Source organism: Elaeis guineensis, chromosome 2, assembly GCF_000442705.2.
Source record: "Elaeis guineensis isolate ETL-2024a chromosome 2, EG11, whole genome shotgun sequence".
In the NCBI taxonomy this organism is placed as follows: domain Eukaryota; kingdom Viridiplantae; phylum Streptophyta; class Magnoliopsida; order Arecales; family Arecaceae; genus Elaeis; species Elaeis guineensis.
In genome coordinates, this window is record NC_025994.2 from 108,303,658 (window position 1) to 108,317,049 (window position 13,392).

The 13,392-nt window shown below is 35.2% G+C and overlaps 1 protein-coding gene across 1 annotated transcript; it reads left to right on the plus strand.

Annotated features, from left to right (window-relative positions):
• Positions 1-9,923: 9,923 nt before the first annotated feature.
• Positions 9,924-13,183, plus strand: LOC105049348 (bidirectional sugar transporter SWEET6b-like). The gene is made up of 6 exons (XM_010928975.1): positions 9,924-9,966; positions 10,171-10,207; positions 10,327-10,543; positions 10,897-11,058; positions 12,806-12,925; positions 13,022-13,183. Exons 1-6 carry the CDS (start codon positions 9,924-9,926, stop codon positions 13,181-13,183), a joined length of 741 nt encoding a protein of 246 aa, XP_010927277.1.
• Positions 13,184-13,392: the final 209 nt, after the last annotated feature.

Consider the following 13,392-nt stretch of genomic DNA (forward strand, 5'->3'; position numbering starts at 1 on the left):
TCATATGAGAGAGAAATATTTTTGAGTATTGAATCTATAAGAGGATCATATATGAAACTCAATTTTAAATGAAAAAAAAATATATTTGAATTTTATCATGAGAATATGAGATACACATTTTGGTGAAATCTTTGGTTACTCAAAATATTATATTCTGAATATGATTCTTTGATCTTTCAAGTTGCATTGAATTTCAAGTCAAAAGTTTACTTTTCTAAGTAGATCAAAAGTATTTTATTATTGTTAAATTAAAGAAAAAAATTTATTTTATCAGAGTATGATATACAGGTTATGATGAAATCTTTAATAATTCGTATTATTATCTTTGGATTAGATTTTTTTTTGTGACTGTTGAAGATGGTGAAGTGTATTAATTATTCAAGTCAAAGTTTAGATTTTTAAATTGATCTAAGACATCTTACTAGTGTTAAAGTTTGAATGACTTATACAAGGGACAAGATTTTGTATAGATTTATTGATTAATATTAAGAGTTATGATGAAGAGAATTCTATAAGAAATAATCAAGTTGATTCTACTTAAGGATGTTGGCTTGAGTCCTTCTAGTTTGTCAAGTTAGAAGTAATTCTTTTAAAAAGGAAGATTGATTTAGAAATTATCTAGATGATTGTAAGGTAAATCTAAGGTTAACTCCAATCGATTCTAGACATGTCGGATTCTTGAAAGAGTGATGAAACTTATGCAATGTTTTCAAACATAGAAAGTGGATCAAGATTTAATTTTTGTATACTATACCCAAAGGTAGTAAAGATAAAGAAACTTAAAATTTTGCCCTAAGTCTTATATGAAATTTGAAGGTTAGATCTATCTTGGATTGATCTAACATATAAGGATATTTTTATCTTTGATATAATTATATAATTTGATAAATTAAGATCAGAGTGCGCAGCAAAAGCGTGATGGTCTAAATTGATTAGAAATATTAATCTTTTAAATCAAAAGATATTATGATGGAATACATTAGTTGCAAATAAGAAAGGATTTTATTGATAATGAAAGGATACTATAAATTTTGATCTAATCTGATCATAGCCGGATAATTTTGTCAGTAGTTTGCTTCATTGTAGATAATGCCAAAAACCCTAGATATCTCAAGTTTATTAATAGCTTGATAGTTTTGATATTAGTTCAAACTTAGAATATCCTAATATAGATCTCATATTTTTAAAATTTAATATTGTTACTCGAACTGATATAGAAGATTGAGATTTTTCTTAAGACGAGAGTCTATATATAAAATTTATTGAAAGATCAAGTGAAAAAAAAAGAAATCGATGATTGTGAAGAGTGTCCGATGTTTGACCTTTATTTATTTTCTATCAAGGATAGTCTGAGATAATTATGAATTTCGAGTGAAATGTATTAGACAAATAAGGGTGGTATATTAATACAAGTTCAAAATGTTACAGTTCTTCAAAAAGTTGAGCAATCAATAAGAAGGGATGAGTTTGAGATTTCAAATAATTTTTGTTATAACAAGATCATGAGAAATAAATAATATATATGACATTATCGTAAGCTTGAGAATGACATGAAGAATGTATACTTCGAAATATATTTTAAACAATATAACTTAATTTCGAGGATGAAATTATTTTTAAGGAGGGGAGAATGTAATAACCCAGATATTAAAAAAAAAAAAAAAAACAGAGAATATCGGGAGGAAGAAGACTCCCGTTGAGAGTTTTCTTCCCACCGTGAAAAGGAGAGGGGGAATCCGAGTAAAAAATGAATTTCTCCTCTATAAAACCCTCTCTCCCTCTCCTAAACAACCCATAGTGATCATCGGTTCTCTCTCTCCTTTCTCCTTATTTTCTCCGGTTGAAGTCAAGGTCTCCCGTACTTGTGCTCGCCGAAAATTGGAGCTGACGACATTGTCGGAGCTCGAGGTAAGCCCCTCCCCTTTTTCCTCTCCCTCTTCCCTTTCTTCCCTCGCCCAAAGCCCCGCCGCCGGCCACCGTCTTTGCCGAAAACCAGTCGCAAAAGGATTCCATATTTCTGAATTTTTCCTTATTTTTGCCGCCGTTCTCCTCTTCGCTGCCGGCCGAACCCCATCGCCGTCGTTGCCGGATCTCCGGCCAAGCCGTCGGAGCCCAAGCCACCGAGGGGGGGGGACCTCACGGTCCTCCCCTGTTTCAGCCAAGGGAGGCCGCGGGAAGAAAAGAAGAAAGGAAGAAGAAGAAGAAAAGAAAAAGAAAAGAAAAAAGAAAAAGAAAAAGAAAAGGAAAAGGAAAAAGAAAAAGAAAAGAAAAAAAAAGGAAAAAGAGAAAGAGAAAAATAAAAATAAAATAAAATAAAATAAAAAGAAGAAGAAGGAGAGAATTTTCCTCTCTCTCCTTTCTCTCTTCTTTCTCTCTCTTTTCTCTCTCCTCTCTCTACCTTCTCTTTTTACATTTTCTCTCTCTAGATTCTCTCTCTAGACTTTTCTCTCTCTTTACGGATTTTGTCTCTCTAGGACCTTTTCTTCCTCTCTGATTGCATCATGAACCCTAGAATAAACTTGAAGATGAAAATAAGATGATTTGAGATTGCTCCGAAATTCGTGCGGTAGATCTGATTCCAGTCTGATTCTATTCAAAATTATAACACTTGATTCATATTGAGTCATCCTGATAAGACCTCTGATGGTCTCGACCATGATTGCCTCATCGGAAAGATACGAAAATTCTCTCTCCACTTTCTCTCTCTAAAATTTTCTCTCTCTTCATGGATTTTCTCTCTCCAGAAGTCTTATGGATCAGTGGAGGATCCAGATACTTAGGTAAATCCTAATTTTGGTTAATCCTAAGAGAGATCCTAGATTTGTGTTATCAGATCAATTATCGATAATTTTCTTCATATATGTGATTTTTATATTGATCAGGGTTATGAAGAGATGATTGTCTGTATATTATATCGAGTGGAATATCTTGTTAGAGAAATTCATAAATCAAAGAAGAACATCGATTTCTGTGTTTGGATCAGTCACCGGTAAAGGTAAGAATCCCTGTATATGATCACTATTATATATATGCTATTTTGCTGTTGGTCTTGCATCGTTGGTTTTGCATCGTCGGATTTGAGATCGATGAATTTATTATACCTGAGATACTGTTATTTGATTTTGAGCATGAGTATGTTATGTCAATATATATGTATCAGAGATTGATGGCATGATTATATGAATATGACATATCTGAATTGATCATAATGCAAGTCAGAATTGATTTGATGAAATCAACGCATAATGATTAAATGAAAAGAAAGAGATATATGGTTTGGACTAGTCTTGTCATGTGGAACAGCCGGCCAGGAGCTTATGCCTGGGACAGCCCGCCAGGAGCTTATGCCTGGGACAGCCCCCACTGGCTTACAGGTGGATCAGCCGGCCAGGAGCTCATGTCTGGGACAGCCCGCCAGGAGCTTATGCCTGGGACAGCCTCTCACGGGCTTTGGTACGTGGGACAGTCGGCCAGGAGCTCATCCTGGGACAGTCTTGAAAGATTTTTTAAGTAGATTCGATCCGGATGATGACTGAGGTATAGACTTGGATAGTCCAGAGCCAGAAGGAAACTGTTAAAAATCATGTGATTATGAAAGGAGAAATGAAAGATAAGACATGAAACAATTGTTGAACAAAAGTGTTTCACCTGTTAATATATGATGATGCATCTATTTTAACAAGACAGAAAATTTATGAATGTTTGCATTATTCTGGACATTGAACATGAGATTTTATATTTTATTGCTTATTCTTATTTTCAGATTATATTACTATATCAGTGTGATATGGGAATTCTTACTGGGCTGTAAAGCTCACACCCCTTCATTTTTTTTTCTTCTCAGAGTTACAGGATGACTTAGATTGGCTATGGCTTGGATTTACGGGTGAGCAGAAGGATAAATAGAGTGTCATAGTATCTGATCAGAGAATTGAAGAAATTTAAGTTGTAATTATGCAAGGTTTTATGAATTATATTTGAAATTAATTGTTATAGATGTTAAGGTTGTAATATTTATTTTGGCCTTGCATATTCTTTAGGGCTTGCTCTAAGGAGTGTGCGGCCATCACGTATCCGACCCGGGGGTTGGGTTCGGGGCGTGACAGAATGGTATCAGAGCATAGGTTATGATCGTTAGAGATTATGATATAAGTGATTAGAATATTACAGAATGGTATCAGAGCATAGGTTAGGATCATTAGAGATTACGATATAAATGATTAGGATGTGACAGAATAATATCAAAGCTTAGGTTTAAGATCACTAGAGATTATGAAGAGATATTAAAACTTTATGTAAGATCAGTAGGATGTGACAGAGTGGTATTTGAGCTTAGAGCTTAGGTTACGTTCATTTGAAGATAATGATACAAGTGATTAGGATATGACAGAACAGTACTAGAGCCCAAGTTAAGGTCACTAGAGATTGTCATATAGGTGATATCAAAATTTTAAGATTTTAATCAATAGAATATGATAGATAATATTAGAGTCTGAGGTTATAATCATTAATGATGTAATAGAATGATATTACAATTTAGATTATGATCATTAGAGAATATGATTTAAGTGGTATTTAAGCTTAAGATTATAATTATTCGAAATTATGACTTTAGTGTATTTAAACATAGGTTATGATCATGAGGAACATGATAGACATAAAACAAACGATCCGGTAATTAGATTTCGAGTCAATAAATATTAAGATAAAATTTATGTATAAGTGGCATATGATATCTATAATAGAATTGATGAGTTATATCTTAGATTTTAATTAGTAAGGTTGACCTAAGTATGAAAAGAGTTGACCTTGGAATAAAGTGAGAGTTATTGATAAGTTATGTTGAGTATACTAGAGGATTTTGGAATATAAAACTTATATGATTGAAGATCATGATAACTTTTCTGATTTTGATGTTAATTATCTGAGCATTACAAATTTTAAATTTATCAAAAGAAAGTTAGGATATGGTCTAAGAAGAAATTTCATCATATGAGAGAGAAATATTTTTGAGTATTGAATCTATAAGAGGATCATATATGAAACTCAATTTTAAATGAAAAAAAAAATATATTTGAATTTTATCATGAGAATATGAGATACACATTTTGGTGAAATCTTTGGTTACTCAAAATATTATATTCTGAATATGATTCTTTGATCTTTCAAGTTGCATTGAATTTCAAGTCAAAAGTTTACTTTTCTAAGTAGATCAAAAGTATTTTATTATTGTTAAATTAAAGAAAAAAATTTATTTTATCAGAGTATGATATACAGGTTATGATGAAATCTTTAATAATTCGTATTATTATCTTTGGATTAGATTTTTTTTTGTGACTGTTGAAGATGGTGAAGTGTATTAATTATTCAAGTCAAAGTTTAGATTTTTAAATTGATCTAAGACATCTTACTAGTGTTAAAGTTTGAATGACTTATACAAGGGACAAGATTTTGTATAGATTTATTGATTAATATTAAGAGTTATGATGAAGAGAATTCTATAAGAAATAATCAAGTTGATTCTACTTAAGGATGTTGGCTTGAGTCCTTCTAGTTTGTCAAGTTAGAAGTAATTCTTTTAAAAAGGAAGATTAATTTAGAAATTATCTAGATGATTGTAAGGTAAATCTAAGGTTAACTCCAATCGATTCTAGACATGTCGGATTCTTGAAAGAGTGATGAAACTTATGCAATGTTTTCAAACATAGAAAGTGGATCAAGATTTAATTTTTGTATACTATATCCAAAGGTAGTAAAGATAAAGAAACTTAAAATTTTGCCCTAAGTCTTATATGAAATTTGAAGGTTAGATCTATCTTGGACTGATCTAACATATAAGGATATTTTTATCTTTGATATAATTATATAATTTGATAAATTAAGATCAGAGTGCGCAGCAAAAGCGTGATGGTCTAAATTGATTAGAAATATTAATCTTTTAAATCAAAAGATATTATGATGGAATACATTAGTTGCAAATAAGAAAGGATTTTATTGATAATGAAAGGATACTATAAATTTTGATCTAATCTGATCATAGCCGGATAATTTTGTCAGTAGTTTGCTTCATTGTAGATAATGCCAAAAATCCTAGATATCTCAAGTTTATTAATAGCTTGATAGTTTTGATATTAGTTCAAACTTAGAATGTCCTAATATAGATCTCATATTTTTAAAATTTAATATTGTTACTCGAACTGATATAGAAGATTGAGATTTTTCTTAAGACGAGAGTCTATATATAAAATTTATTGAAAGATCAAGTGAAAAAAAAAGAAATCGATGATTGTGAAGAGTGTCTGATGTTTGACCTTTATTTATTTTCTATCAAGGATAGTCTGAGATAATTATGAAATTCGAGTGAAATGTATTAGACAAATAAGGGTGGTATATTAATACAAGTCCAAAATGTTACAGTTCTTCAAAAAGTTGAGCAATCAATAAGAAGGGATGAGTTTGAGATTTCAAATAATTTTTGTTATAACAAGATCATGAGAAATAAATAATATATATGACATTATCGTAAGCTTGAGAATGACATGAAGAATGTATACTTCGAAATATATTTTAAACAATATAACTTAATTTCGAGGATGAAATTATTTTTAAGGAGGGAAGAATGTAATAACCCAGATATTAAAAAAAAAAAAAAAAGAAACAGAGGATATCGGGAGGAAGAAGACTCCTGTTGAGAGTTTTCTTCCCACCGTGAAAAGGAGAGGGGGAATCCGAGTAAAAAACAAATTTCTCCTCTATAAAACCCTCTCTCCCCCTCCTAAACAACCCATAGTGATCACCGGTTCTCTCTCTCCTTTCTCCTTATTTTCTCCGGTTGAAGTCAAGGTCTCCCGTACTTGTGCTCGCCGAAAATTGGAGCTGACGACATTGCCGGAGCTCGAGGTAAGCCCCTCCCCTTTTTCCTCTCCCTCTTCCCTTTCTTCCCTGGCCCAAAGCCCCGCCGCCGGCCACCGTCTTTGCTGAAAACCAGTCGCAAAAGGATTCCCTATTTCTGAATTTTTCCTTATTTTTGCCGCCGTTCTCCTCTTCGCTGCCGGCCGAACCCCATCACCGTCGTTGCCGGATCTCCGGCCAAGCCGCCGGAGCCCAAGCCACCGAGGGGAGGGACCTCACGGTCCTCCCCTGTTTCAGCCAAGGGAGGCCGCGGGAAGAAAAGAAGAAAGGAAGAAGAAGAAGAAAAGAAAAAGAAAAGAAAAGGGAAAAAGAAAAAGAAAAGGAAAAGGAAAAAGAAAAAGAAAAGAAAAAAAAAGGAAAAAGAGAAAGAGAAAAATAAAAATAAAATAAAATAAAATAAAAAGAAGAAGAAGGAGAGAATTTTCCTCTCTCTCCTTTCTCTCTTCTTTCTCTCTCTTTTCTCTCTCCTCTCTCTACCTTCTCTCTTTACATTTTCTCTCTCTAGATTCTCTCTCTAGACTTTTCTCTCTCTTTACGGATTTTGTCTCTCTAGGACCTTTTCTTCCTCTCTGATTGCATCATGAACCCTAGAATAAACTTGAAGATGAAAATAAGATGATTTGAGATTGCTCCGAAATTCGTGCGGTAGATCTGATTTCAGTCTGATTCTATTCAAAATTATAACACTTGATTCATATTGAGTCATCCTGATAAGACCTCTGATGGTCTCGACCATGATTGCCTCATCGGAAAGATACGAAGATTCTCTCTCCACTTTCTCTCTCCACTTTCTCTCTCTAAAATTTTCTCTCTCTTCATGGATTTTCTCTCTCCAGAAGTCTTATGGATCAGTGGAGGATCCAGATACTTAGGTAAATCCTAATTTTGGTTAATCCTAAGAGAGATCCTAGATTTGTGTTATCAGATCAATTATCGATAATTTTCTCCATATATGTGATTTTTATATTGATCAGGGTTATGAAGAGATGATTGTCTGTATATGATATCGAGTGGAATATCTTGTTAGAGAAATTCATAAATCAAAAAAGAACATCGATTTCTGTGTTTGGATCAGTCACCGGTAAAAGTAAGAATCCCTGTATATAATCACTATTATATATATGCTATTTTGCTGTTGGTCTTGCATCGTTGGTTTTGCATCGTCGGATTTGAGATCGATGAATTTATTATACCTGAGATACTGTTATTTGATTTTGAGCATGAGTATGTTATGTCAATATATATGTATCAGAGATTGATGGCATGATTATATGGATATGACATATCTGAATTGATCATAATGCAAGTCAGAATTGATTTGATGAAATCAACGCATAATGATTAAATGAAAAGAAAGAGATATATGGTTTGGACTAGTCTTGTCATGTGGAACAGCCGGCCAGGAGCTTATGCCTGGGACAGCCCGCCAGGAGCTTATGCCTAGGACAGCCCCCACTGGCTTACAGGTGGATCAGCCGGCCAGGAGCTCATGCCTGGGACAGCCCGCCAGGAGCTTATGCTTGGGACAGCCTCTCACGGGCTTTGGTACGTGGGACAGCCGGCCAGGAGCTCATCCTGGGACAGTCTTGAAAGACTTTTTAAGTGGATTCGATCCGGATGATGACTGAGATATAGACTTGGATAGTCCAGAGCCAGAAGGAAACTGTTAAAAATCATGTGATTATGAAAGGAGAAATGAAAGATAAGACATGAAACAATTGTTGAACAAAAGTGTTTCACCTGTTAATATATGATGATGCATCTATTTTAACAAGACAGAAAATTTATGAATGTTTGCATTATTCTGGACATTGAACATGAGATTTTATATTTTATTGCTTATTCTTATTTTCAGATTATATTACTATATCAGTGTGATATGGGAATTCTTACTGGGCTGTAAAGCTCACACCCCTTCATTTTTTTTCTTCTCAGAGTTACAGGATGACTTAGATTGGCTATGGCTTGGATTTATGGGTGAGCAGAAGGATAAATAGAGTGTCATAGTATCTGATCAGAGAATTGAAGAAATTTAAGTTGTAATTATGCAAGGTTTTATGAATTATATTTGAAATTAATTGTTATAGATGTTAAGGTTGTAATATTTATTTTGGCCATGCATATTCTTTAGGGCTTGCTCTAAGGAGTGTGCGGCCATCACGTATCCGATCCGAGTGTTGGGTTCGGGGCGTGACAAATATATAGTGGCAAGAACTTAGAGGAAATTAATCCAGAAATTTAGATTAAAAATGTACACATGCAACCGGTCTTAATCGTGTGATTGCCTTCCAACAAGCAATAGATAGAAAATGTCGTATCCAATAAAATATATACACATTTTGTTATGGGTTTGGGATCTTCATTTTTATGAAAAATTATTACTATAACATGCGTCAGCATGATTGTGCATATAGTAAATTAGGATCATTTGTTTCTGTACTGGTACATTGATGAATAGAGCCCGTTGGAATTGAGTGCGGAATGCGGATTCTCTACGCTACATGCATGGCATCGTAAGATGCCGCGTGGATGGCATCCATCATAGAGTAGGCAGCTATCAAACAACATGCGATACATGATGCACGTGGTCGTACGAGGCTGTCCGTCCTGTGATAAATATCACCCATTGGCGCACAATCCTTTGATGCTGCACGTGCACCGCAGCTCGATAGGAACCAGCAGTAGTCATTGTTGGCTTCATGTGGTTGACACACTGTAGGCAATAATTCTTCCAGCCTCATGCATGCATCCAAGCAGAGCCAGATAGCAAAAATGGAAAGAGGGAGCTAGTGGTTCCTGAATAGATAAAGTTGAATTAAATTCTTTCTTTTTCTATCCTAATTTTATTTCTTCATTAAGTGGGTTTCAAAACTACTGCCAGTTCCTCAGTTCTCACGCACCTCGTTAAACCTGGTATATACCCTACGCTTTATCCTCGGTCTTCTTACCTTGTCATTTTTGTCTCCTCCATCCCCTTCCTCTCCATTTCTCTGTTAATAGGCGACGTGAAGATGGTGAGCGCGGAGAATGCTCGCCAAGCAGTTGGAGTTGTTGGTATATCGAGAAAAATTATACCTCACCCTGTTCTTCAGAGCTTGCTATCTTACTTCCCTTCTATTTTCTTTTATGTTATTTTTCAGACGAAAATATCTTGCGCAATCCTTTTTCTTCTTCCGCGATAATTTTTTCTCCAATTCTTTCTTCTCTCCACACAGCAGTCCACGTACCTTAAATTTTTTTTCCTCTTTTTTTACACAGGGAATGTCCTATCGTTCGGTTTATTTCTCGCCCCAGTGTAATTCCCTCCCTCTATTTTTTTTTTAGTTCATCTAATATTTACCAAAAAATAAATAAATTGATCTAAAAGCATACAATACATGGGGACCACCGAACTGATGGCCTTGATTTGTTTAGGCCAACATTTGTTAGGATCTGGAAGAGGAAGGCGGTGGAGGACTTCTCGCCGCTTCCTTATCTTGTGACGCTGCTGAACTGCATGCTATGGGTGTTCTACGGCCTTCCCGTGGTGCACCCGGGCACCATACTCGTCTCCACCATCAACGGCGTTGGCGTCGTCCTCGAGGCCATCTACCTTTGCATCTTCATCTTTTACTCCCCCAACCGCCTCCGTGTATGCTCCTCCCTTCTTCTTGCTCTCGGTCCAAGGTTTCATTAACTTAATTACAACCTATCTCCACTGCAACATATTCTTGCACTGTTCTAACAATATATATATATTTGTATTAGAATATTCATTGCCGTAATAGTGTTATAGACAAAACAAACTTCATTAAAGAAATATTGTTTTATTTGATATTCTTACAATCGATTTGGGAAGGAAAAATAATGCAAAATGTTTGTGTTTTGAAATGTGTATATGACCTCATAATGGCTTTGATAACGGGGTGTAAGAGTCGTCTTTTGAACGTGCTCCATTTTGAGCTCAATGTTTTTAAACGATTTGTCGTGGTTTGTATTTTTCAGCTACGGCTGCTGAAGATCGTAGCCTTCGAGGTGGTGTTCATGGCAGGGGTGGTGATGGGTGTGATCCTGGTCGCTCACACTCACCACATGAGGCAAATCATTGTTGGGGTGCTGTCCGTCGTCTTTTGCACGGGCATGTATGCCTCTCCCCTATCCATCTTGGTAAGCTTAATTTCTTCACATCTTCCTTCTTTTTTCCTCCCCAACCATGGTCATCTATCAAATATTTCCCAAGGCACTGGTTTTGGATTATGTTTTAGGATACACGTCTGGAGAGGAAAGCACAAATGTTAAGCGTTTGGTTTATTGATAAGGAGAAGAAAAGTTATAGCTCCTAAAGACAAACCCATCCCCTAAATAAGTTATGGCCTCTAACTTGCTTTTACTTTTTCTAAACAAGTGGAGATATTTGGAGATGAAAGGAAGCAGTTTGCTTTCCTGAAGTTATCATTTTTGATCAGGTCAAGGAAAAGGAAAAAGGGTAAAAAACCACCGAATTTCGTTTTCTTTTATAACAAGAACGAACTAAAAGGAGAACGTCTGGGAGTCTCTATCTTCTTCGCGTTTTTTCCTTGTTTCTTTTCTTTCTTGTCTGTTTCCTTTTGTTTTGCGTTGTTTGTTTCTTTGCTGTCTTATATCCAAACGAGGTGTGAGAAGTTCCGATTATCTCCATAAGCGCTTTAACTGCTTTAGTTGAGCTGAATCTCCAAGGATTTTTTTGCTTTTTTTTTTTTTTTTTTTTGGTAGAAGGATTTTTTTCCTTTGAATGAGAGTTTATAAGGACAGGAGGGGACCCAAGTTCACAGGTTCAACCTATTCTAATTCACAGGAAAAAACTGAAAATATTATCTCACGCATTGCATTGTAATTTTTGAATTAATTGGGTCCAAGCCCATTCATTAATCTCTCCCCCCTGAACACCAAAAAAAAAAAAATCCATATAACTTAGACCACTTCCTATGGATGTCCATCAAACAACGCATGCTATGTATGACATGATATGCACTGTTTTTGATGGTCGTCCATCTCTTGATGGAAGCCATTCACAGCTGTACGTCACTCTGCGATGTTGCTCGCACATTGTAGGTGATCCACACATACGTTTCTGCGGTTGGATGCATAATGCATTGATAGTGCATCAGAACCACATCCAATGGATGAGTATAACAGTTAGAGTAGCTATCACTAAGAACCACATTCTTTTCATACTATAAAATTTTGAAATTTCATCTATAATATTAGAATAGACATAAGTAAAATTAATATTCAAAATTTGAAATATTTACATTGCCTTGTGTTCTTAATTGCAATAAATCGCAATTAGAGTTGTACCGGATTCCCCATCTCTAGTAATTTGGAATGAATATGAAAATAAACTATAACATAGTTTGACTTGCAATTAATTGGATTAATCTATTTATGATTGAAAATCATAACCTTTTTCAAAAATGAATTGGATGCAGACAACTTTTGTGACTCGATCGAACGACACGTGAATCTTTGTGAAACCGTGGTATATTTCTCACCACCCTCGTTAATTTAAGAAAACAGTTTACTTTGGATAATAATGACTTTGGTTTAATCTCATGAGCATGATCCATCAATAAAATAAATCAAGAAACCAACGAAAATATGATCTCATCGTGATTGAAATGAATTAAGCTTGGATTCAAATTTTTACCCAATTCAAGTATGGACTAAATTTCGATTATGCCAAACTCTTGTCTAGCTCGACCTACTTGCAACCCTAATCATAATTCAATGTTAAAACTTAAAACAGGACAAGGTTTTCTAGAATTTTAGCATTGCTAAGTTTTTGAGCGATCGAGATTATTTTAGCATCAACTGACAACCAATTGGATCTCTACTTGACGCTCTGTCTAACTGTCTGATGTCTCTATCATCACAGAGATTAGTCATAAAAACAAAGAGCGTGGAGTACTTGCCCTTCTACCTCTGCCTTGCTGGATTATTTAATGGCGCATGCTGGGCGACATATGCACTCATTCGCTTCGACATTTTTGTTTTGGTAAAGGCCTTTCGTTTGTTTCACACAATGTTATAAGTTTCTTGTGCATCCTAGATGTTTGCATGATCCATGAGCTTTCTTGTATCTTGCAAGCAGATTCCGAATGGGCTGGGAGCATTGCTTGGTGCAGTCCAGGTGCTGATCTACTTTTGCTACTACCGGTCGACACCTAAAAAGGAGGCCAAGTCGGAGCCTCACCCACCAAATGCATTGTCTCAACCTCCAACCAGAGGAGATTTACCTGCAGCAGCTGTCTGAGGGATTTTTAGCAGTGTCGTATTTGCTGGATGCACCAACTTGGATGAAGTCTCTTTCATCTACTTTTATTAATGGAGAAGATGGGTAAATGCACTTATTATCTGGCTTAAATGTCAATGTGGAGATAAATTTTCACCCAACAAGGGTTGTAATCGTGCCAAACTTGGTTTATATCAATGCTGGATATATCAAGAAGTTGGCAAGAAATT